This window comes from Falco cherrug, chromosome 9 (genome assembly GCF_023634085.1).
Source record: "Falco cherrug isolate bFalChe1 chromosome 9, bFalChe1.pri, whole genome shotgun sequence".
Classification (NCBI taxonomy): Eukaryota; Metazoa; Chordata; class Aves; order Falconiformes; family Falconidae; genus Falco; species Falco cherrug.
In genome coordinates, this window is record NC_073705.1 from 27,706,097 (window position 1) to 27,731,453 (window position 25,357).

General features: G+C 42.2%; 1 protein-coding gene across 3 annotated transcripts in view; it reads right to left on the reverse strand.

The window, feature by feature from the left end:
• The window catches only part of SUFU (SUFU negative regulator of hedgehog signaling), a 95,512-nt gene that overhangs the window by 62,091 nt on the left and 8,064 nt on the right, over positions 1-25,357 (reverse strand). For all 3 annotated transcript variants that reach the window (XM_055719706.1, XM_055719707.1, XM_014278434.3), the window contains exon 3: positions 2,436-2,572. In XM_055719706.1, the coding sequence (XP_055575681.1) occupies positions 2,436-2,572 (137 nt within the window). The remainder of the gene's footprint in view (positions 1-2,435; positions 2,573-25,357) is intronic.

Below are 25,357 nucleotides of genomic sequence, written 5' to 3' on the forward strand. Positions count from 1 at the left end.
GTTGAGCTAATTCCTGAACTTTTTCAGGAACAGAGACCCACCTCTCTTATAAACTGTTCCCTGTCCCTTGCTGTCCACCTTATGAGTAAATTTTCCCTGAAGCCCTTCCAGAACCTCCCGGACTACAATTCAGATCTGTAGCTCCTTGGTGTATTATCTAGGGCTTGACCCCACAATCTTCTAACTACCCTTCCAACAGCTGTAGGCTCCTGTTAGATCACACTGCACCTTCTCTTCATAGGCTAAACCAGCCCTGCTCCCCCCAGCTCTCCTCATAGCCCACATGTTCTAGGACCCCAACCACCTTGGACTCTTCTCTCCTGTTTTTCAGCATCTCTTAAACCAGGAGGCCCAAGACAGTAATATAAGTGAGGCCTTCCCAGCGCCATGCCAAAGAAGTAGTAACTTCCCTCAATCTGCTGCTCATGCTCTTCCTAAGGTAACCCAGCATGTGGTCTGCATATTGCATGATGAGCATAACATTGGCTCATATTTAATTTCATATTCAAAGAAAGAAGTCAATTTATGACTCATATACTGGTTTATTTATTAACGTAAATTGAGAGTCAAACACCCAGAGGCTAGAATCCATTAACATGTATTTTGAGTAGTGCCTTTAAAGAGTCATGGTGGATAGAAAGTCAAAACCAGCACGGATAAGCAGAAGATAATACTGGAGGCCCTTAGAAGTTCGTGCCAGACTGATATGCATGGGCACAACCACTCTTTCCAGTGTAAAAACAGTTCATTGGCTTCGAGGTCAGAAAGATGAGACTACATTAGTGCAGGAACCAAACAAGGAAAGTCTCTGCTCTGAGTGCCATCTTAGTCACTGAGAGGTTTGTCCTAAAGTACCCTACCAAATCCCATTTCACTCTGCAGACCTCCTCTCACCCATGAAAAGGGCTAGATAAAAAAGCAATCGCTATAGAGGCTGCTTGACGTGCAAACAGAAGGCACCAAAATACTCTGTTAAAGACACTGTTATGAGAACCTACACTGGGCTAGAAAATTTAAAAGGCTCCAAGAGGAGTTTTATATAAAAGTTAACATATAACATGTTGTATGCTATTTTATATCTAAGAGGGAGACTTTAGACTCAGATGTTTTCCTTAGACCCTGCAGTCAATACATAGAAAATGCAAGTATGAATTAATCACTGCATGGTCAATATAAAAAAGCTACTGTACAATATAATTTAGGCAGGACAGGAACCTCAGACTATGGCAAAAATTATGAGTCATGTGGATTAGACGCTTAAGGGTGGCAAAAATCAAGATAGAAAGGTGAGCCCAAATTTAGATGACAACTGGGGAAGACAGCTACACAGCAAAGGTTACCCAGAAAATGCCTGTGTCATTTTAAACTGCAACAAGAGATACTCCCAGTATAAAGACAAGCAATAATCTGTGCTGGCATTGGTCTCTGTCAGTATTTACAAAAAATACCCCACAAGAGTTGCCACTGTCTCAGAGATTTGTCAGAGAGGTTAGCAGAGCAATTCCTATTTTCACCCAGACCTCTCTCCTTTGAGAGTCAGCCAGCTGACTGAAAACCAGCAATAGAATCAGAAGTTTCTGAGCAATTTATTAACTAGTAGGAGCAAGTACCAAATGTTACAAATTTGATAATCATTGATTTAGAAGGTACTTTGCCTGTAAAGGACCTCAAAGTAGGTTAAAAAAAGTTCTTCAAATATTGTAATTCACATCTTGTGATGCTGGGGAGTGCTTTTCAAGTATGTTATGCACTCAACCATTCCACCAGTCTTCACATGCTCACACTACAAAGTAATATTCAATCTACTGCTATAAACAAAACCTGGACAGGGCAATGCAAGAGGACATTGTGTAGGCACCCTAGTTCCCAGTTTTCTGGTAAGTCCCCATCCGCATTAATGATTCCCAACTGTTAATTCCTTAGCCTTCCCACTCTTGGAATCCCTTATGACTTACATTTTCTCATCTCAGCAACTTCTTGTTTACATACATTGCTGCAGCTCAACTGCAGAGACCATAGGAAGAGATTTGCTTGTGAAGGGACTGCAACTTTTTTTTGAAGTTACAGCCTTTCTACTGATGGTGCTCCTCTGCCATTTCAGGATAAGCAAATGAGGTTTTCTTACTGAGAGGAGGCAAAACAAACACCACAGGAAAGCAATAAAGAACCATGGGGCAGGCTTCCAATGGGTTAATAACTGTTCTGTATCTTCAGCTTTTCAATACTAGGGATTCGGAGTTACCTGACAAGCAGTTGGGTTTTGTCCCTAGCAAGCTGGGCTGATAGAAGGAACACACTCTTTTGGGTTCCCACACAAAGATAATTCCCAAGATTTGACTGAGCACTGATGAGACAAGTGTCTTGCAGTATAACAGATGTGGCCCTTCACAGTGAGAGCAGCAAAAAGCAAGGCAGTGTATTGAACCCTGCAGTACCTGACTGGAAGACGTATCTGGCTAAACCTTGCATTAACTCTGCTGGCCAGGTAGGTGGTGCCGACTCCCCCGTTTCTCTCTTTAGTCGAAATGTCAGCTCAAAGCCAAAGCCACTTGGTCCATCTGTTCCTGTAAACCTGGAGGAAACGAAAAATAAAAAGTCATGACATACGTGTAACCAGAGCAGGCTTCAAGATTAGGACCATGGAAAAAGGACGAATGTTCTCCTCATAGAAAAGAGAAGTTCAGAAATTATCTTATTTAGGTCTACTGTAGCTCGAATGGCATAACATTGTTAGGTTAGCTGATGTAATACAACTTCAAAGATAATTATCATAGCAGTGTTTTCAGTCAGAATAATGCAGCCTTGGAACCATGACTTCTTTCCTGGGACCAGTGGGATTTTCAGCAACCTGAATTTATTTTTAAAACGTCATTGTAAGTTTTGCACTGATAGCTAAATGGGAATACCAAAGAAAGTGCGTAACAGAAAATGTTATTCCACCCTTGTGAATTCAAATTTCTACACATTGAGAAGTGGGATGCAACTAAAGTACTGGGTAGTAGGTTTCTGGGTTGAAACAGCTGAATATTTTGATGTACAGCACAGAATTTCTGCTTTGCAGATAGTCAGCAGGGGAGAGGGAAACAAGAAGATACAGGAAGAAAGTTAATAACCTCTCACACAATGCACTAATTCTTACTTTGCTTCAACATATGCCTGCACTTATTCTCCTTGCATATCTAAGAGGACGACAGTGGAATAGCATTGAATATGACAACTACTGTTAAAGAAGCAGTAGTTTGGCAGTATCCTCATTCGACAGAGATAAGTGCCAGTTTATTTGGTTTGGTCAGATAGGGTCTACCCAGGAGAATAAAGTCATAATTGAAGTATCAAGGCTGTAAGAAAAAGGAGTAAATAAGGGATACTACATACTACTCTTGCCTTCAACAAAACTAGTCCTTGAGAATCCTTTCTTCTTATCTTTATACATACAGGAAATTTCCTGTTCCAAGTCCCCAACAGCTAAAAATGCCACATTTGCCTGTGGAAAATGAGAAACCTCCTAGACAAATATGTAAACTTGCAAATTTGAAAGAAGCTGGGGACACCTGTGTCCTTTTCACCACCATCATCACATCCCTTACTCATTTGCTGTGCCTGTTCCACAAAGGCAAAGGAAAAAAGGAAGGATTTACAGTAAGCATAAAGACACTTTACAGAAGCTTCCATAAACTAATATTGTTCTGTAAGTTCAAATGTCCAACACCTGCAGCTATTGGCAAATTCTCTGGAGAAACTTTGCAAACGTCTTGGATGCTGGTACCTTGCTAGCACATACGAAGGATACAATGTACAAAGCGTTAATGTACTACTACTAAAAACAGTCAAACAGAGCAGTCAGGAAAGTAATTAGAGCACTTTCCATTTGAAAAACACAGCTCACCAGCAGCATGGTGACCAGCTCCAAGTGTTGGAAGGATTGTCCTGTTAGTAAGGAATTTGAAGCAGAAATGCTTTACAGTGACCCTGCCTTATGGCACGTGTTAAAACTGATCAGACTTAAGCATTGATGCAACTCCTTCATCATGCAATGTAACTTTATTTGAGGATTCTTCAAGGAAAGTTTGCTTGCTGTAGACTTTCAAAATATGTAATGAAAGTAGTTAAGAAATGTACCCAAGGACAGAACTACACTATGGGACAGCCCAAAGAGAGAACAATGGCAGTTATAATACAGCAGTCAAAAAATGCCTCGGCTTTACAGTAAGACAATGATCTGACATAGAGCATGTGCAGGAAGGAAACCTCAGAATTAGTATTTTGTAGCTGTGCATGGCCCCAGGTACATACACTGAAAGTTGCAACACAGCGTTAAGTTTTCTGTGCTAACAGATCTGCATATTTCACATTGGTTGGTTTACACCTTGGTTTTGCTGAGCCCTGCAGTTTGGAGTGAAAGTTTCTTTTAAACACCCAACAAATCCTAAGAAGGGGAGGGAAATAATATTTAAAATCTGTGATTGAGAACAAGAGAGTAGGTATTGAAAGTCAGTCAGACATTGGCAATAAACAGGAGTAAACAATACAGCAAATAAAGGCTTTATTTCATTAGTGTGAAAATATACAAAGCATGTCCGCTTCTGTTTCTCTCCATATTACCTTCAACAAACACTGATGAGAATTATATACTACAGAAGCAAATTCTCCATGAATAGAGCAGAAAACACATTTCAGAATGGTCAACTGGTGGACATAAAACCTCTTTCAGGTAACAAGTGTACCTTTAAGCAACAAGTCAAATAATGACATTTGGCTCTTAAACAAAACAAGAGCTTACTGAATAACCAGGCAGCCAGGGAGTAGAATCTGGATGTGCAGTAAAACCTGTATTCTGCAATCAGCATGCAGGTCTACCAAAGAGACTGATAGAGGATGGTGATAGCCTCACAAATGCAAAGTTGTACTTTGTACGTTCAGCACCCCTGTAGTGTTTTAGTAGTTTCACATACCAGTTAGCAAAGGAAAAACAGAAATATTTCTTAAGGGAGAAACAAAAACACTTCAAAGTGGGGAGTTTTCAAGGACTGATGCCAGAGAAAAGCATACACCAGAAACTGAAAGATGTTATGAATGGGTCAATTTTAGGAAAGATCAAAGGTAACAAAAAGCCTTCAAGCTGATCTTTCAGTCAAAATTTTTGGAAAGTAAGATGGCTCCCTATTGAATTTCCTCCTTTCAAGGCCGTTCTGAAACAACACAGCTTTACTTCTAATATGCATTGAGCTAGAGTTTAGTGTTTGGGGTTTTTTTCAACTCCACAGATATCTCTGCTTCCCAGAAATAACTGCTTAAAAGACGACCGCACATACTTTACATTGATCCCTATGCAAGTTACTGAGTAACAGAAGTGTTCAGGTGAGTATCAACAAAATTTAAAGCAAGATGAGCATTTAGGAGAACACTGCTGGTCAGCAACATATCAGTAGTTGCAAAGCAGTAAAACTGACAGGTAATATTACTTACATGAGTTTTTTCGTATGTTAATGAAAGAAACTCTAAAACAGAGAAGAACTACTAGAAAATGAATAGAATAAAAGATAAAGAAACAAGCAGTAAGTTACTTCCCTTCTAAGATTTAAAAAAAATCTCCGAAGAATCCAAATATGTATTTTCTAAAAAAAAAAAAACCACACTCAAAAAATGCAGCAGCACACAATGCTTATAATTCTCAAATTCTTAACAGTTAAATCTTAGAAAAAACTATTTCCTTATAAGACACTAGTATTTAAAGATTAGACTTAAAATGGTTTTGAGTAGTTTTGAGAGTCACAGGTTGCTGAAATAGACTGAGTTGTTACAATGAAAATTTAAATACATTCAATTCACCTGTATTGTGCAGCTTCTCCCAGGTCTATAGTGTCTTTGATCTATTTAATTTTAGGTTGGTAATTTGTTTTTGGAGAAACTGTGACACGTGGCTTTTAATGCTTGAGATTATTTAAGAAATCCTTTATGTTTAAGTCAGACAAGTCTTTTATAGGAAGAAATGTTAATAATCAGAATGTGATTAGGATAGTAATTTTCAGTTAACATTTTTGCCAAAGCTTTTGCTTTTATTCTTCAAAAAAAGTCTTGTATTTGAAAGTAAGTTGAATATAGTTTCAACAGCTACCACAAAATTTCGCTCAGTGAGCAACGGACCATAATCCAGGACCAGAGCTCCTGGCCAAAGTCTGGAGGATGTACATGACAATGGAGGCAGACATGAGCTTCAGGAACTAAATAAACCCGTAACCTTGCCACATGCCTCTGACCCTTGGTCTAACAAAAATCACAGAGAATAATCCAGTAGCCACGTTGTACAGCCTGGCTTCTCTTACAGAACTAGGGAGTGAGTGCTTACACTGGCCCCAATTCCAAAATTTGTGAGGATAAGTGCATTAAGAATGCATTAGTCCACTTGTGGAGAGGAGATTAACAGCCACAGCCAATAAACACGTGGGAAATAACTTTGCCCAGTAAGAAGCCCAAGACCTCCAGACACACATACCATACGAATGGAAGACCAAGAAAATGGCTTTTCAGCCCCCACAAGGATAAAGAAAGCCCTTCCTTATATCTGGGCTGTAAACTGCTGCTCATTCCCCCTATTAACTGTGTCCATTTTTGTTAAAGGCCTTACCAACAACACAAAAGATGCACCTATCATAATCAAGAAACCTACACATGATCAGGGAGCTAATAAGTGAGATTTGGCATAAACAAGTTAATTTATACCAAGATGTTTCACTACTTCCCTGTGGAAACGCTGGATTCCCATGTCAGCCTCCTCCTGCAGGGTACGTCCCCACTGCTTAGGGGTTATCTTAGGAGGCTGCTGAGGAACTGGACAAAACAAGAATCACAGGCTTGTAGATGTTCAAACTCATGCTCCTTTCCACAAGTTCCCAATTTTCAACAAACTTCCAGAAAAGTCAATCACCTTCAGCCAGCCACAGTCAACCAACAAGCTAAAAAAACCCCACAAGGTAGTTCCAGAAGAGACAGACTGAAATAGCACAATTTTCCACAGAAAATTGGATGGAGGGGTGAGGATAGCCCATAGATGGAAGAAGTCCTGCTAAAGCACACAGAAGCCAGGTTTGCTCATGCCCTCTCCTACAGACTCCCCCAAGTTCACTGCTTCCTGCACCTGTACTAACTTGTTCCCTTTCAAGCGGGCAGCAAAGCCTCCTCAACAGGTTATTCTGACCTCAACTCCTGTGTCAACTGCAGAGGTAACACATTTTTCTTACACACTTTTAGTTCTACAGAAGCAAGATTCTGGCACTACTGGGGGTTGAGTTTTTTTGTTGCGCAAGTGAGGTGGGGACTGGGGGGTGGTTTTGGGGTAGGGTTTTTTGGTTGTGCTTTGGTTGTTTGCTTTGCTGTTTGTTTTTTTTTTTTTTTTAAATCTGAAGGTGATTAATTCAGACTACAGCCTATTTAGAAGAAAGGCCTTGGAGCTCAGTTCAGCATCTCAACACTTAAGTGCTTTGCAGGTCATTTCTTCAGCAAAACAACTACAATACAGCAGTCCAAAAGTGCCTCAGCTTTACAGTAAGACAGTGATCTGAAATGAAGCATGTGCAGAAAGGAAACCTCAGAATTAGTATTTTGTATCTGTGCATGGCCCCAGGTACATAAACTGAAAGCTGCAACACAGCACTAAGTTTCTGTGCTAACAGATCTGTGTATTTCACATAAGTTGGTTTATGCTTTGGTTCTGCTGGACCCTGCAGTTTTGAGTGAAAGTTTCTTTTAAACATCCCTAAACTGCTAAGAAGGAAACAAAATACATCCATATTTTGCCCCAAAACTAAAGATACTAAGTATAAGGAGACAGCATAGATTGTATTACACCCACCACTGCTTTGCCCCCTCCAACACAAAGGCACATCACCTTTATAGCCAATCCCATGGCAAAGCAGTCATTCAAGTTTTCACAAAAACAAACACTGATGAAGAAATTCCTGGCTTGCTGCATGCCCACATGGCACACATCAGATAGTTTTATATTATGACTACAGCAGTAATGGAAGGCTCTGGTGTCTGCCAAGTCAAATCCAACCCTATATTTAATATTAAAACCTTATTTTGTCGCATGAACAAAAATAAACCTTTTGAAAGCCAAGGTCATATATTACATGCCATTCTTTGGGTTAAAGCTCCCTTTATCTGTTCAGCAAATCAGCTCAGCAGAACAGACCACATTGCAGCACTAAGCATACCCTGAAGGACCCTGGCTTGTTCCTTTAATGAGGTAAGAGTTTCACTGATCACGATATTTAGTTCCAGCAAAAGAATCCAAAGAAATAGAGGCCCCTTTATTTACAGAGCCATGTGGCTGGGCCCCCCAAGCCCCCTGCCACCCCATGCTCTGCCAGGCCCTCTCCTGAAGCCACACACAGAGAACTGAAAAGCTGCTCCCCTCCACAGCAAAGTACCCAGGGCGTTTTTCACATCAAATAACCCAGCTTAAGAGGATCAAAAGCCAAACTAGCCTTTTGCTTTAAAAGTAGCTCTGAAAACCAGAGGCTTTTCAGTTTAAATCAAAGCTATTTGCCAAAGCATTTTCATTCTCACTTTTGCAAGGAATGAGAAAGTTTGCCTCACTGCAGTGCAAAATGGCTGTATTTCTGAAATTCTGTTTTTGAAAGCTACACAGCTCTGGACAAGGAGCAGAGTGTATGAGGTGTTTATTTTTTGAGAGTTTAAGAGTATGTGTATATAAATATATTAGGTGAACCAATCCCTGAAAATGGGAATTTACGCAGGGAAATGCTGGCCCTACACCACGATTATTTCAGCCAGGGAACAAGAAGAAAGCTCTTTCAGGGTATTTGGGATAGTTAGGACTGCACTTTCAGAAGTCACAGCTCCACTCCCAGTAGCTCCAGGGAGGTAAAACAGGTCTCTTCTGGGAAGCCAGGGCAGGCTCACAGTAGTCTGGACTGACTGGAGCTGAAGGCTGAAGCTGGGACCATCAACCACTACTTTTGTGAAGCCACTTAAGATGCCTTTTGCTTCAACTCCCTAATTGCATTTCCCCACATCTACAAAGACAAAGCTTCCTGCTCTGCTGCTGGTGAGCTGCTCTGATACCATTTTGAAGACTGCAGAAATACAGTATCACTATATTTCTAAGCCTGGCATCAGGAGGAGCTGCTGTTAATTTCCATCAGAAAGCAGTTTTAATTCTATCCCCCATGTCCATTCTCACACCCAAAAAACTCACAGTAACTGCCAGCCCATAGCTTTTGGTACTCCAGATCAGCCTATCAGGCCATTTTATAAATTTGAGAAGGTGGTTAATCCAAGCTGATGGGCAGTGCCCATCATTCTGCTTGATCAGACCAAAGTATTTGAAGGCCCAACGCTCACTAGTGTTTTAAGTCTGCATAGCTAGTAACCATCCCAGAAGATTTTTCTATTAGCAACACAGAGACCTGTTGTAGCAAAAAGCATCAGGTCATTAAGTACCAATGATTGAGCAAATCAAGTCATATATAATTACCTTTTCACTGCTCACGTCACCTTACAAACAAGCAACACAAACAGTGGTCTCCTGTCTAAAACCCAAGGAGAAGACCTCAGCAGCCTCTTAACAGCCATTAACATCTTAGTTATCTCCATCTCCTGGGAAGGACACCTGGCAAGAGCTGATGTGCCCCAAATAAGATTATGCAGAGTCAGTTTTCTGAATTCAAGCTCTGGGTGCATTACACAATGTTCTCCCACCATAAGCAAGTGACACTCAGATTCCAGAGCTTGGGGGGGGATGGGGACACGGGACACACAATAGAAAGAGGGAAGGGAGGGGGGAGGGGGTGGGTCGGGAAGAAGTGACGCTACCTAGTGCTTCCAGCATTTTGCCTAACAGGAATATTATTTTTTTTTAGTACAGCTGTCAAACAACATAAAAGTCTCATACAAGAGCCCTGATAGCATGCTGGGACACTCCTGTGAAGCAATTTCAGAAGAAAATAGGCACAGCAACCTCCCTACATGAAAGGCTTAAAAAGTGTCCAGGAAAATTATTTCAGCCAAAATCCACCTGCTCACTCACATATTCTCCTGGGTTGTCTCCTGGCATTGAAAAAAGCAACAATTTTAAAGAAAACCCCATAAAAATATCAGAGAGAAGCAGGGGGTGGTTATCTGGACATCAGATGGTTATCTCTTCAGACAGGAAATTCCAGGAGCTCTCACCACCCCAAACCTGCAAGCAGAGTCTTAATGGACTCATTTCTAACTTGGTTCAAGAATAAGTTTCACGCCTAAGCAGTGCAATTACAAATGCAGAAAGAACACATGCTCAAAGATCTCTGTTCATATAAAATTAAGGTCAGAAAGCAAGTGACACACACATGGTGCTCGAGAAATCGGTCTATGGCTATGACCAAAGCTGTCACTTAGAGCTTGCTCTTGCAGTACATTACATCAAATGTGTAAGCCATCAACCAAATGCAAAATCTTTCTAAGAACAGCAACTTAAATTGTTGTTAGAGAATTTTTCCAATATCTAAATCCAAACAGCTGCAGAGGCACTCGCTCTACAGTTATTTGGAGGTGGGTTTCTCAGCTTTCCAAAACTTGAGATAGACCTGAGTAAAAATTGTGAATCTATTTGTGCTGGCCAGTATGAAAATGCAACTGTGCTTCATTAAGCTACCATTCAGCAAGTGAACTGCTGTTATGGGGCAGAAGGGGAAGAGGAGACTCCAATTTAAGTTTCGCTCACACATACACAACCTGAATTGCACACATTTTACTATTCAGCTTCTTCAGAACTCAGCTGGTGACAATCTTGCCCCTGAAGTCTGGAGATTCATAGTTTAGGTTTTGTTTTTTTAAAAATTGTTTCTGTAAATAATGGATGTTGATTCAACGGATAAATGATTTTTCCTCTAAAACTTCAGACTACAGAATCAAGTCAACCGTACTCCTAACTCTGCAGACACAACTGTCTCATGACAGAGAGTCACTTGAACTACTGATAACACAGCAAGGGTTTCCAGCAGCTTTAGACACAAACAGCATGGGAATTGTTTTGTGCATTTTGTAGACCTGACAGACTGGCCACTTTTTACACACCTAAATCAGTCAGGCATGTGAGAAGCACTTGGCACCTCAGCACGACTAAAATGTGTCCACACCACAGTCACCTACAACACACAAGGAAAGGCTGGGCACTGCGTTTGTTCAGCCTTACCAAAAGAAGGCTAAAAGGAGGGGGGGATCTTATTGCTCAACTACCTATTGGTAGAGCAAAGGGAGGACAGAGCCAGGCATTTCTCAGAGATGCACAGCAAAATGACAAAAGTAGATTCTAGTTATGGGTATCTGGAAATCTTTTTCACATGACAGTCATCAAGCCCTGGAACAGGATCCAGCGAGGCTGTGGAAGTTGGCCCTCTGAGTAGGCATCAACCAGAAACTTTCAGAGGTCCCTTTCAGCCCAAGTGATCCTATGAAGCATCACAGCCAAGAACGCAGGTATGAACTTACACTACAGGTACTCTGTGTCCAAACCCAAGTTGGCAGGACCCACAGCTGGTAATTCACAAACATGAGTTAAACTCATTTAGACAGAAGTAGTTACTATACTCCGCTCCTGCCCAGCCCCATGGGAAACAGCTCCTGAGCTATGCTCTCTCCAGCCTAGCATGCTAAAGTAAACCACCATCAGTTTTCAGGTCATTTTAATGTGCTGGGCTGCAAGTTAAGGCAGTTTAGGAGTTGCTTCTTGGAGGTTCAGTTGTCCATGCCATGAAAGTAGTAGCATCTGGAAGAAGGATAGGATCCCATTTAGCTGCTGGAGGTTAATTACTTTGAGCGTTAGAGGCTTGGAAGCATTGCTGTCTCATTCTGGAGAGCACCAAGATACAGTCATACATGTATGGATAATACACGTAGAATAAGGGCAAAAGGCTGTAACGGCCCTGTTGATGCCAAAGGGATCTATCTGCTTCATCATTAACACTGAGTCAAGAAACTGCACAACACTTCTGAAGTCCTAAAACAGCATCAGGGTGACCTAAGTTTGAATCTCGTCTGTTACAAACTTCCCATCCTCCTCAAGAAGTTACTTAGGAATTTACTTCTTAGATGTAAAATAATGATATTTCCCTGCTTCAAAGAGTAATGTGGCACACTCATCATATAGGAAATGCTTATATACTCCATCTATCGAGGTCACAAAAGCTGGGAAATTAACTCCACATTCTGCACAGCATGGACAAATAACTGAACATGGGAAATGACTAAAACAACAAAATATGAAACAGAAGGTTGCATGGGATGTGTCACTCTCTACTCCAGCAAAAACTGTCCACGCAAGGGCAGTTTACTTTTTATTTTCTCTGTTTTATGGTGTATGGATGTAGCAATACCAGTAGGTGATGGTTTGATCTCTCATTAGTCATAACTAAACCGACAAGAACAAACCATTCCATCTTCATGATTCCCAAAACACGTATTAAAAAACCTACATGAAATCAAGTGACTAGAGAACTGGCCATGATTTTCAGCTTGAGGGCTCACACGTTTCTCCACAGAGCCACCCAGGCCTCCCACCTCACAGCCAGCAGAACCCATCCCAACCCAGCTGATGGGTCTCTGAGGACAGGTTCTCAATGACCACCTGCAGCACGCTGCAAGCACAGTGAGCACTGCAAGCAGGGCTGCGCTTCTTGGCACCACAGGGAAAGTGCAGACAGTCTCACTGCAATTGCTCGGGAAGTTGCAGCAGAGTTGCATCATCTTAATGCCCACTGAAAGGCTCTGGAAAGAACAGCCAGGTGTACAATAAGGATTTACTGTTGCATTCACAGAACAAGGGGCAGGGAATAGTGAAAAAGAGAACTTGCCAAGATCTGTACTTTAACATTTTACTGAAGCTGTCTATTCACGCTGCACTTTAGAGCTACTCATCCTTCACTTCTACAAGGTCCAGCAGATCAGTGCTCTCATTTGACCAGAGCTGGAGGTGATTCCGCAAACAAAGCACACTGTCACTGCGCTATACAGTGCACTAGGGAAGACCACCTTTCATCTGCACACAGATCCCATTTCATATTGGGACTGAATCCTTGGCTCTGATACACTGATCTTTGCATAGCCTGCAGGGAATGGTAATACAGCTCCAAAACTTCACCCAAGGGCTCAGCTGCAACCTCATCAAGCAAAAGAACATAACCAAAGGGCCAGTTCAAGAAAGCATGGCTAGGAAGGACAGTATTGCTGTGCTGGGAAAAGGGCATCGACTTTTCTTGCAGTGTCTGCTGGCTCCTGCCTAGCTCTGACTGTGGAAAGTTCTGCAGCTGCTGGGAGGAACCTATTCGCATAACAAAAGCAGCTTTCAAAAGCAGTATGGGAGGGTGGAAAGAAAAAGAGAAAAACCCAGAGCTAGAAGCTAAGTGACAGCTACAGTTAGTTTTTTCAGCATTGCCTGAAGTTTCAGGCAAGCATCAGGGCTCCAGTATGTTACATAGAACATAAACGTGTCTTCCATTACTTCCCTGCTGGCTAAAGAACATATGTTACAAAAAAATCATGCAAGAAACAACTAAAGTAAAGCACACCCTCAAGCACATTTTTAGGATGCTCATACAATTAAGTTCTCAGCTGTACAATAAATGAGCTTGAGGCATATAAGGTATTTTTGGAGCTTTTAGAAGCCTGACCTTCGATGGATTTCAAGCAGGGTTTAGGCAGTCAAATATGTTTGCTGGATCTGGGATTCAATCCCTGATCTTTCACTTCCTTAGATGTGGAAATAAAGACAACACTTCCTTACTTGCTAAGCTGTTACATAGTCTCATTTCATTGCAAAGGGTACACTCAAAAACTTACAGATGAGCACCTTAAGAGATCTTAAGCAATTAAACAGGCAGGGAAAAGCCCTTGGAGTTCAAGCTGTAATTCCAGGGAAAAGAAAAAAGCACCAAACTGCTGGTGAAAGACTCCCAAAAGGGAAACATGAGACAGCTGCGATGAAAAGTCTACTACATATATTTATTTTAAATCTGCCTTTAAGTGCTAAGCTTCTCCTACAGGACTATCATTCCTTTGAAGCATTGGAAACTTTCAGAGGTAGGAATCACAGGCTGATATTTTTGATCTATAGAAATAAACACCTGGCTTGTCAATGTTACACTGCCTCCATCCATTTAAGACAAAATCTGAAAGGATAAAATAAATCTTGGCCTCTTTAAATCAAACAAAGGAAGAAAGACAGCATCATTCCCCTCCTTTATTTCAGTGGGTCCAGGCTTGCCCCTAAAGATTTTAATGGTGGCAAAATAGTTTTGTCTCTCCACCAACCACTTCAGTTATGGAAACTGCAAAATGGCTCAGCTTCTCTTACAAACAGAAGTTGGGAGAGACCTGTCAACTTACAGCATATTTCAGTACTGCTTACTTTTTAGTACAGTAAGCACAAACACGCTCCTCTCATTCCTGATCACTTTAGGAGGAATAATCTACCCAGTAAAACACAGAGTTCAGCATACAGCTCATCACAGCCACTCTGCTACAGAAATCCCCATCTACCTCTGAACACTAAATTCTTTGCTTTTCTGCTTAATGTTACTCTTCTGGGTAAAAAAGAATTCAAGGCCCAGAGACATATTATTTTTGCGTAATAAAGTTATACATATGGATTCAACTTAGCTAGGAAATGTCAACTTAAGGCTTGTCTTCATGAGGAAATTTACTGTAACTAGCCTACCAGTATAATTATATTGCTGTAGTTCTACTGGTAAAATTCCCCTGTTGAGCCTTATTCGTAACAACAGCTGCCTTTATGGTTTATTTTTGTCAACCATGCCAAAAAAGGCCCCTGCTCCAGAAAGGCCACAACAATTCACAGGGGAGGAGGGGAAGGAGTTATGCCAGTGCAACTGGAGTGGTAGAAAGAATAACAGTATAGAAATGGCAGTATTTCTCTATACTAATGATTTGTTACCAAAAAAAAATAATAAATAAGAAATGCTGTGAGAAAACTATACTGTACATCAGATATCATAGCAGGTAAGGTATGTACCACTTTTATGCCACATTTCATAGCTTTAGTAAAGTTCCCCAAGTCAGACACTGCTATGCATCAGCCCCTCCATGTGCACCTTTTTGTTCTTGCCTTCTCCCCAGCTGCACACTCTTTCCCCCATTCCCTTACAGGAGTGATGCTTCCCAGCCCAGCAACTGTCCCGGGCCCCTTGGACAGAGCACTGACCCTCCAAAACAATTGGGTGTTAAAAGACTAGCCCCTCTGGTTTACAGTTTGCATCTCAGGGACAAGGGACAGCTGAAAAGCAAACAGCACTCTTTGCAAAAGAGATTTTAAAACAATTGTCCTTCACTTCGGCAGTGCAAGAATGCTAAGCTAAACAAAACAATGAGCCATCTGTGCACTCTTCCCTTGTCTCTATCCTCTAGGCTTAAATCAGAGCTCCCCAAGAATGGCAGAATCCCCCTTCGCCTCTGCCCGCCCTGTTTACATCCTGCAAAAAAAGTTTTCTGGCCTTTTTTTTTTTCTTTTTCTTCTTGTTTTTAAGAGCCCTTGCAAAATCTTCCTTTAAACCTCAGCCCTTTGTCAGGTGGTATTCCACCTACCCAGCTTTGTCAAGTGATCAAAAAATGCCTTCTACCAGACTATCCATTCCTTGTTTACCATCCCTGGAGGCAGAGTAGCACTCAGGAGCCCTGGCTGCCCCTTTGTCCAAGGAAGGGAATATCATCTGAATGGGAGACCACCAAAGATTTGCAGTCCTCCTTTGTTAGCCTGGTGTCACTGCCTACTGGGACTTCATTCAAAATTGAGATGACAGTTAGGTAATTGCCATGGAGTTTCTAGCTTACGAGAGAAAAATATCAATAGCTCAACTTTTCAAATAAATTCGGTAATTTGTGGTTGCCAATTGTAGAAACACAGCCTACTCTAGTGTTGTCTCCAAGCTGCATGCTCAAATATCAAGTTACCTTGTTGGAGCAGGATGATGTGGAACTTAAAACCATCACAACAGTTAACCCAGCAATGTTTTTAAATTCAGAAGCAAAGAATTCTGAATCCCTATATCATGATTTAAAGCAGACAGGATGTGAGGGATGAACCATTAACTGATCCTGATTTGGAATTGTTTACCGATAGTAGTAGCTTTGTATGAGACGGAAGATGGATGGCCAGATAGGCAGTGGTTCCCACTGCACAGGTGGTAAAGGCTGAGGCTCTACCCATCAATACATCACCAAATATGCATTTGGGATAGTCCATGCACATGGGGCTATCTGGAAGGAAAGAGGACTGTTGTTGGCCCAAGGATCACCTATTAAATACATGGAAGAAATTCTTAATAATGCATTGCAAAGCACATCAATTTAGACAAACTGCAGGAAACGTGGGTAATCAATTGGCTGATAAAACTGCGGAGGAGGTGGCTGAACAAAGCATCCTTGCATCAGTGCCAGTAAAACAGGTACAGCTGCCAATTTTGAAGCCAAATAATAGTGAGGCAGATCAACAATTGGCATCGCTGTTAAAAGCAACCATAAACAGAGAGGGCTAGAGGGCTAGTTAATAATCCCCACAAAACAAGTTATTGTTCCGTCACAACTAATGACCGGGATTGTAGAAAAGAGACATGAAGAAACACATTGGGGTAGCGAGGCCATGATCTCTAGTCTTCAAAATTTATTGTGTAGGAATGACTGGAATAGTAAAGTTTGTAATAGCAAAGTGTCCCATTTGTTTAAAAAGAATCCTGTGAACAGGAAAAGACCACCCCCAGGGACCACTAAGCGGGAAATTCACCCGGAGGCTACTGACAAGTTGATTTTCCTGAACTACCAGGACAAAATGGGTATAGGTGTACCTTGGTATTGATTGATACCTTCTCGGGATGACCGGAAGTTTTCCCCTGTCACACTAACAAAGAGGAGTAATTAAGGTATCACTCACAGAAATAATACCAAGGTTCAAGGTACCAATAGGTATATACTCTGATCAGGGTCCACATTTTGTAGATCAGAATTAGGCAATTTAGGTGAAACTTGCAGAAAAAATCACTCTGAAAAATACGACTTAAATAAATGAGACTTATAAGAAAATTAATAAATCTCAAAGAGGGGGAAGGTTACAGAAGAGTTAAGGTTTAATCTTAAGAACTTAGAAGTAGTCATGCAACCTAGGATTGAACAGTTAGTGTTAAGGTACCTTGATTGTTTGAAACTAATCTTTGTATGCTTGTAAGCAATAAATTCAGGTTCTAACAAAGAGGTACCCCTGGAGGATGAAGGAAAACTGGCCCAAGGCCAGCAATTCCAGGCCAAAAAAAGAGTAAGAGACTGAGATGACCTAGTTTAAGACCATATATGGGGACTACAAAGGAGAACTCTAGTCAGCTGAATAGAGGACTGCATGAGTTTGCAGACTCTCAAGACCACTGAAGACCCCGGCTCTGGACAACTGAGCATGTGTGAGTGGGAGGGAGAATATTATAATTAGTATTGGGTAATCTCATTAATATGTATGTATTTTCTGGGACATTTTTTTAATATGTATACATGTACTGCATAAAAAGAGCTACCTGAGAGAAGGATGCTATCCACATTAGGTGGAGCGATCCCCCACGCAGCCAGCACCACAATAAATAACACCTGCTTCTTAATACTACACTGGCATTACAGAGCTTTATTCCCAGATTTCAGTGACTGTTTCTGGTGACCCAGCTGGGACCTTGCCTCTGAGCCTCATTGACTCCATGATCAACCAGTCTCCAGCCAGCACCAAGGAATTTCTCAGGGAGAGTCTCGACCATGGACTGTTTGGGGCTCAGGGCAAGATCCCTGCGTGAATACCTTTAAGGCATTATTTTTTTCTGGTTCTGGTTATTCAGGTATGAAGACTGTTAAGGAGTTGTATTCCCAGATTTCGGTGACACTAGTACTAGTCAGGAAGGCTTGCGCCCAATGCTGAATCTGTGTTAACAAAAAAAAGGGGATTAGGTATGAATAACAGCATTCAGATGCATCTCTTCAAACATTCATTTTGTTACTATCATTATTCCAGGCAGCAAAGGGATAAAAAAAAAAAAGACAAGCCTCCTTTGATCTCACAGCCAGAATGGCCACACAGCACAAAAAATGCTTTTACCTTCACGTCCCACTGGAAAAAAAAAAATTATCTTTTAATTTTTGCTTTTTAGAACATCCCTAAACAGACCTTTATCACGTAAAACAATCTTTCACTAGAAGACCCAGCTTTGATCCCCAGTCACTCCTCTTCCCAGCAGGCTGAACTCGCTGGGAGAGCAGAGCCTCCAAGCTCTCCCACATCATTCAGCACTAACCCAGCTGGGAGATGACAGTAAGGAAGCCCTGTCTCAGGCCAGCTCTTCTCCCATAAGCCAAGGTCATGAGTCCTGCTGACAAAAAAAAAAATCATCCAGTTTGAACACTATGCCCCTTCCCCTGCATGGCAGCAAGAGGCTCATCTTACCGGGATGCAAGTGCAGATGCACTACTAAACAAGAAGCAGGGCTTGTCTTCAGTAACGCTCAGTTATAAACCCACTTCCAATCTTTTTCCTTTTTTTCTTATTGAAAACAGTCCTTCTTGTAAATTCAACTACCGTGCTTTAACATTGAAAAATTTCCTTCAATGCTTAAAAAAATTTCCAAATCTAGCACAGTTCAAGCATGCTCTTGTCCCACAACCTCCGCATTCAAACAAAGACAGACCACAGCACGAAGTGGACTTCTCTCTGTAGGTGGCCTACATCTTTCACATTGTTAACGATGCTAACTACCTCCAACAAATGACATTTGGAAGCCAAGTGCACTCTGCCTGGGAGGAGGGGGAAAAAAGATTTCCCCATGGTGACCATAGCTTCAAGGGAGGTCTGCCCCCAGCAGAGAAACACAAGTCTTAGTTCTGGTGCACTGCATGAGTCATTGGAGGGACACCATCAACAGAGCATGTAAATAGGCATGACACTTGATTTAACTGGTTTTTCACCTGGGAAATAAGAGAATCAAACCTTACATGATCAGATCACACTTGTGCATGTGCTTCTTTAAAATGTCCCCACAATTTCTGAACTCATTGGTCAAATTCAATCAAGTACTTCAAAGAAAGTTGTCCCCTGTCCTGGTTTCAGCTGGGATAAGGTTAATTTTCTTCTTAGTAGCTAGTGCAGGGTTGTGTTTTAGATTTGGTGTGAGAAGGATGTTGATAACACACTGACGTTTTTAGTTGTTGCTAGGTAATGTTTATACTAAGTCAAGGACTTTTTAGTTTCTCAGGCCCTGCCAGCAAGAAGGCTGGAGGGGCACAAGAAATTGGGAGGGGATACAGCTAGGACAGCTGACCTGAACTAGCCATAGAGGTATTCCATACACATCGTGCTCAGAACACTCAGTATATAAACCCAGAGGGGGAGGTTTGCTAGGGCTTGCTGATCACTGCTCAGGGACTGGCTGAGCATTGGTCAGCGGGTGGCAAGCAATTGTGTTGTACATCACTTGTTTTCTTTTCTCTCTTCCCTTTGGATTTTGTTCATCTCCTCTTCTCCTTTTTATTCTAACTATTATTAGGTTTATTTTATTTAAATTATTAAATTGTTCTTATCTCAACCCTCAAGTTTTACATTCCTTCCCAATTCTCCTCCCCATCCCTCTGGGTGTTGAGGGGGAGTGAGCAAGCAGCTGTGTGGTACCAGCTGAAATTAAACCATGACATCCCAAAACGCCACATTCTACAAAGCAGGCAGAAACAAACAGCCAGACAGAAGAGAAGGATCTACAGGCACTCCCCAGTAAGCAAGTTTCACTAAAAGCACAACTTATTTCTAGACATCAGAGAATCCACACTGGTGAGACTCGTTAAAAGTATCCTCGTTTTGGGGAAAGCTCAGCTTAATTCCTATCTTTAGAGACATGAAAAAAAAATCCAACCACAAGACAAATCCATTAAAAACCAGATCTTATTGCCCCCCTGCAGCTAAACTACTTATTTCAACTCTGATGGATACTCAAATAAGCTATGATTAAAAGGACATACCTTTTGTCACGTAACTCCCTACTTCTGTGGCCTCTCCCTTCCCACTCTGCCACGAATATGCTTCTCCCCTCTCCCTCAGAAAAAACACCAACTGGAGGAATAAGCATTGCATTTGAGGTCAACCTTTGATAGACAAACAAGAGACCTAGGAAGAAAAAGAAGTTCAGAGTATGGTGTCCATCTTGGACTCTCCCTCCTCCAAGGTCTAGCTCTTGTACCTCCTTCCCAAACCGATGCTTACCGATGTCCTCTTCCGTGTCACTCCCTTTAGCTGGGGCAGATGTTTTGCCACCAGCAACATTTCTTCAATGCACTGGCTAAAGTTCAGTTCCCACAGATGAAACATGGCAACACGAAGGAAGTTATGGATACCTGGAACAAGCTCCTCAGGGTGACCGTAAATCCCCAGAATTTCACTGTTCTCATGGCTGTTCCCTACAACCAACCCATCAAAGTCACACCTCACAGAAGTCTGACCCAGGAACAGATCCACTATTTCCTGATCCTCAGTTTGAAGATATGTCCCCAAATTTCAGCCTCACTTCCCTCTTCCATGTCTGAAGTAGCTACCACACAGCCAGCCCTGACACAGCAGGTGTCCTTTAACTTCAGAGCTAATAGCCTAGTGAAGCAAAATTAGGATGAGGAAGGCAGGGTTTGCATTTAAGAAAATTCCCAGGTTCCTCTGTGTCTGAAGTATGCCTCAACAGCACACTTGAAAGAAACTGGATACCATGAAAGGTGGAAGAAAACCTTGGGTTTTAAATAATTTTCCTTGAATTCCAGGCTCAACTCCCAAACTGAATTGATTTGATCTTTCATCTCTCCAAGGCAGACATGCTGAACTCTACAAAATCTTACCTGAAATATGCATCCACAACAACCATCACCCCTCTCTAATTTACTATCTTCCCAAAGGCCCCTTATTTTATTGCATTTTCATGAAAACAAAGAGGGGCAGAGTCAGTCTCTACCATTTTAAAAGCATTCAACGTCACCTTGGAGTTGGGTGTAATATTTCAGCGGTGCTTTAAGCATGTGGTTTATAAAGCACTTAGGGACCCATTAAATACCAAAATTTAAGGCTAAAGGCTGGCAAGCCGAGGGCAGTGAACTTTCAGATTTATGAAAGGCTACAAAACTAAGAGGCCACTGAAGTGACAGCTGTCAGCACCACTCCATCCTACATTCATGCAGGCTCAAAGGAGAAGCCAGCACGCACTCAAAAGAAAGAGAACACTGGTTCCAACTTTGAGCCTATTTTCTAAATACTCTTTTCAAACTCCTTTCATACTTGGAAAAAGCCTTCCAGAAAACATCCACCCCTCTGCAAGCCCTGTGTTTGTTACCTGATCTAGTTTTGCGCTCCTTTTTCTTCCTCCCAGCTCTAACAAGCATCCTTGCCCTTTTACAAGTTAAGGTCATTCAGAGGATCTATACAAGCAAGCAGAACACAAGCTGGACTGGAGATCTTGAAAGCCTCACGCTTACCCTCACCTTTAATAGGGAGGCACCACCCACAGAGACAACACGTTATCCCGGCATGCACTGCTCCCTCCTGATCCAAATGGTAAGTAGCACAAATCAAAAGGACCGCAGCAAGTTGGAACCTGTTGTCTCCGCGGGTGGTACCCTGCATCTGTATTAGAGATGAAGGCAGCTGTAATCTCTTCGGTTTTATGCAAATGGCGTGCTGGCTTTGCCTCCTGGCTAGCTGCCAGAGGAAGGGAAAAAAACCCAAAAAACCCAACACACCACAAAACCCACCACCCTTGTCAATATGAAGTTTGTGTAGATCAGGAAACCCAATTATTGGAATTTACATAAAAAGCTAAATATCAAAACACAGTTAGCTTGTTTCTTTTCAGGATGTGGGAAGGCCACAAATAAAAATCTTATCTTTTAACCTACCCATAATTTAAGCTTTGCTTTCTATTGTGTCTCTGAATTACAGCCTTGTGATTTTAATACAAATAAGACCATTCAAGGGTTTCAGAAATTCTATCACATCATGGTCCTCATTTTCCATGCACTTTTTAAACTGTTAACAAAAAGGGTGAAAACTCTACAGGAACAGTTAACTGGAGATTCAGCCTTGGCCTTACAGTGAACTGGAGACGGAAATCAGTCTGGTGAAAACACACATTGCTTCCTACAGCTCCCTGGACAGCCCTGCAGCTCCCTGTGCCAGCAGAGTCCAAGGCTGGAGCACGCCGTGGTACTGCAGTAGCTGAAGCTGGCATTGCCGCTGATGGAGCCCAAGCCCAGCTACACTTGCTGATGCTGCCTTCCTCAGGCATCCGTTCCCCACGCAGGTAGAAGTCACCAGCATGTCTGGACACTGCGGGAAGGATCAGGTGCCTGTGCCTTGGCCCTGCTGATGGTCTGGCAGCAGAGCACGAATCTGCAGTTGCCAGCTAAGGCACTACACCTTGTGCAGATGCACAGGGACATGTTCCTTGCTGCCGACATTGCTGTGGGGAAGTAGCTGCCAGCAAAGGCTGAAGAAGGGTGCAGGACCTGTTTCCTCTCCCGCAACTGCACCAGCCAGATGCTCCCTGCCAGTATGCTACACATGCACTCGTCACTGCAGTGCAGAATCTCTTCAGAAAGCCAGAACAGTCCAAAAAAAGGCTCTACTCTAACCCTGCTGAATAGATTCAAGAAGTTACACATTGGTTTTGATTTTAAAGTAGATAAAATTAAAAATGGAGCATAACTTGTAAAAATGTCTCGGAAAAGTTTCTGCTGCTACTTAAGTTGTGCAACATGCTCGACTGCAAAGACTTATTTCCATGCAAGCAGCTTGGCATGAAATCCCACTGAAAGGCCTGCGGTTCCCTAACGCTGTCATGACGTCATGATTTAGGATTTTTTAAGAGCGATCAGCCCAGCACAGCTGGTGTCATGGTTGCCATTATACCATGAAACACTGAGTGGTTTTAAGTGAAAAAGGTTTCCCTGCTTGAAATTCTTAGATTTCTTCCATCTTATTCTGTGGACTCTTAAAGCCAGACCAGTTCTGTAAGCAGAGTATAGCTGATATTTAAGCAGAGCAGGAAATAGTGCTGCTTTAACCGAAAATAAATCTGTCAACAAGGAGGCACAGGGAGAGCTCCACTTCAGACTTTTCAGGTTCTTATTAAAAAATATAAATTAAAGTCAACATTTTCACATTACTTGCTACATCTGTTTGCTATTCTATTATAAATAAAAATACAGGGGCCTCCAGTTCAGCATTATTTCACTCAAAAAAATATATCAAAAAATGTTTTTCTTTTAATACTGCATTACAACCGGTCTAGATTGTACTGTATTACTAGAAGAGGTCCACAAGAAATAAGTTATACATTACCCGAAGTCAAGCTGGGAGATTAAAAAGACCTTTGGCAGTGTACTAACCTTGCTGTCCTTCATCCTTTAGAAGGGGAAGGATATGGAAGCACATTCCTACTGTAGGAACCTTGCTGACTGTCATAAGCAGATCCAGCTCTGCACTCATTGCAGAAAGAGTTGGGAAACCAAAAACTTCACAAACTCACTCCTAATCTCCAGAAGCCAGGGCAGTTTAGCAGATTTCAGTGCCACACCAGCTTTAAAGGAAATCTTCCAAAGATTTAAATAATTCCCCTATCACCCCGTGCTCCTGCCAACCATCCCACAACATGCTTTACCTGGGACAGCAGAATCCCAAAGTCCTTCAAGCAAAGAGACCAATACCCATTTTCTTAAACAAAAGCTTTATTAAATTCCCTCCCAGAAAACAAGGGGCTCCTGAGCACACAGGAAAACCATTACATTCCTGCAGCATGCAGCCAGTGCTGGTCTAGTGATGTGTCATTCACAAGGCAGTCATGTTTCAAGAGTAGTTAGCAAACAGCAACTGCTGTTGGGAGCAAGAATTACTGGTGAGTGCTCAGCACCTTTGAAATCTTCTTTCTGCCTGTGTCCAGTGCTCACCTGCCAGGTGATAACTTTGGGCTCAATGTTTAAGGTTTTGACAGCTTTACCACATGTGTAATTGTATATTAAGACTTTTTGCCACAAAGACAGAGCCAGCCTTCTCGACAGCACGTGTAGCATTAAGTTTTGTAGCTCCAAGAATGAGGCCAAAATAAAGGTGACGGACTGCAGACAGCTGAACATCTCAGGGTGACTGACAAAGAGGCACCCCACCATGGAGCTAGGAACACTGTTCCAGCCATACAGAGAGAAGGAAAACACACATGTATACCGAGGGCATGGAGGTCATTTTGATGGTTCTGAGCAGGCCTGTGCTCAGGAGGTTCCAGCAAACATCCCCAAAGCAGCACAGCAGCAAGGGCTCACTATTTGCTTGCAGTGTCCAGCCGCAGCAGCCTCCAGCAGCACGGTGCCAGGGCCAGCCAAGACACACCGGCTCTCTAGGCCTCCTTCCCTGCTCACATACACACACAGGGCACTCAGGGACTTCAGACCTCCCAGAGCATGGTGCAGGCTTTGGTCCTGCTTCACTCAATAGGCCTTGGAAATTGCCTGCAGCCTAGAGCTAGAGATGGGGGTTTAATTCCTGTGCCCTGCAACCAGCAAAAGGCATATTCCATTATCTCAATCCAAATTTCCAGACCAAATCATATGACAATATGAAGAGTTAGGAGGTCTCAAACCAGAAAGTTATTTCAAGTTGTGACATTCCACCTGTGCGATACTTTCACTCCTGTAGTGGAAAGCTTAGGGGTGGAGAACAACAAGTTTTTGGTCTAGCAGACAGGTTTTTAGGAGTGAGAAGGCAGAGCATGTGCCAGGGCCAAGGAGGCTGTCTCCTTGCATAATTTGCTTCTTCATTCATAAAAACACATCACCCTTCATGTCTTCAGCTGAGAACCTCACGTCTACTCCCTGCTCTCACTGGAAACCATCAGGAGAGAGTGTGAGCAAATAGAAGACTCTCACCATGGGAAAACCTCATACTGGCAAGTCACCACAGAAAGGAAGTCAGCACAGAACTTACTCCCTCCAAAATTAATCCCATCAAAACAAGGTGGGCAAACACACATCACTTAATCTTGGCAACCTCCGATTTTCAGTGGCAGAGATTAAACACCATGATCTGAGAACAAAGGCACCACCGCAAAGACCAGCATATCCATGGTAGGGTCTCTTGTGGAAGCGAGGAAAGGAAGCCTTCAACTTCATTTCTTCCACTTGCCTTACCTTTCCTCTGCCCCAGCAAATAATGACTGGAATTTGTTGTTAGCACATGTGCTAGACATGTTAGATGCTGATGCTGCTTACCTAATCTAATACAAAATGCCTGCTAAAGACCATCTATACC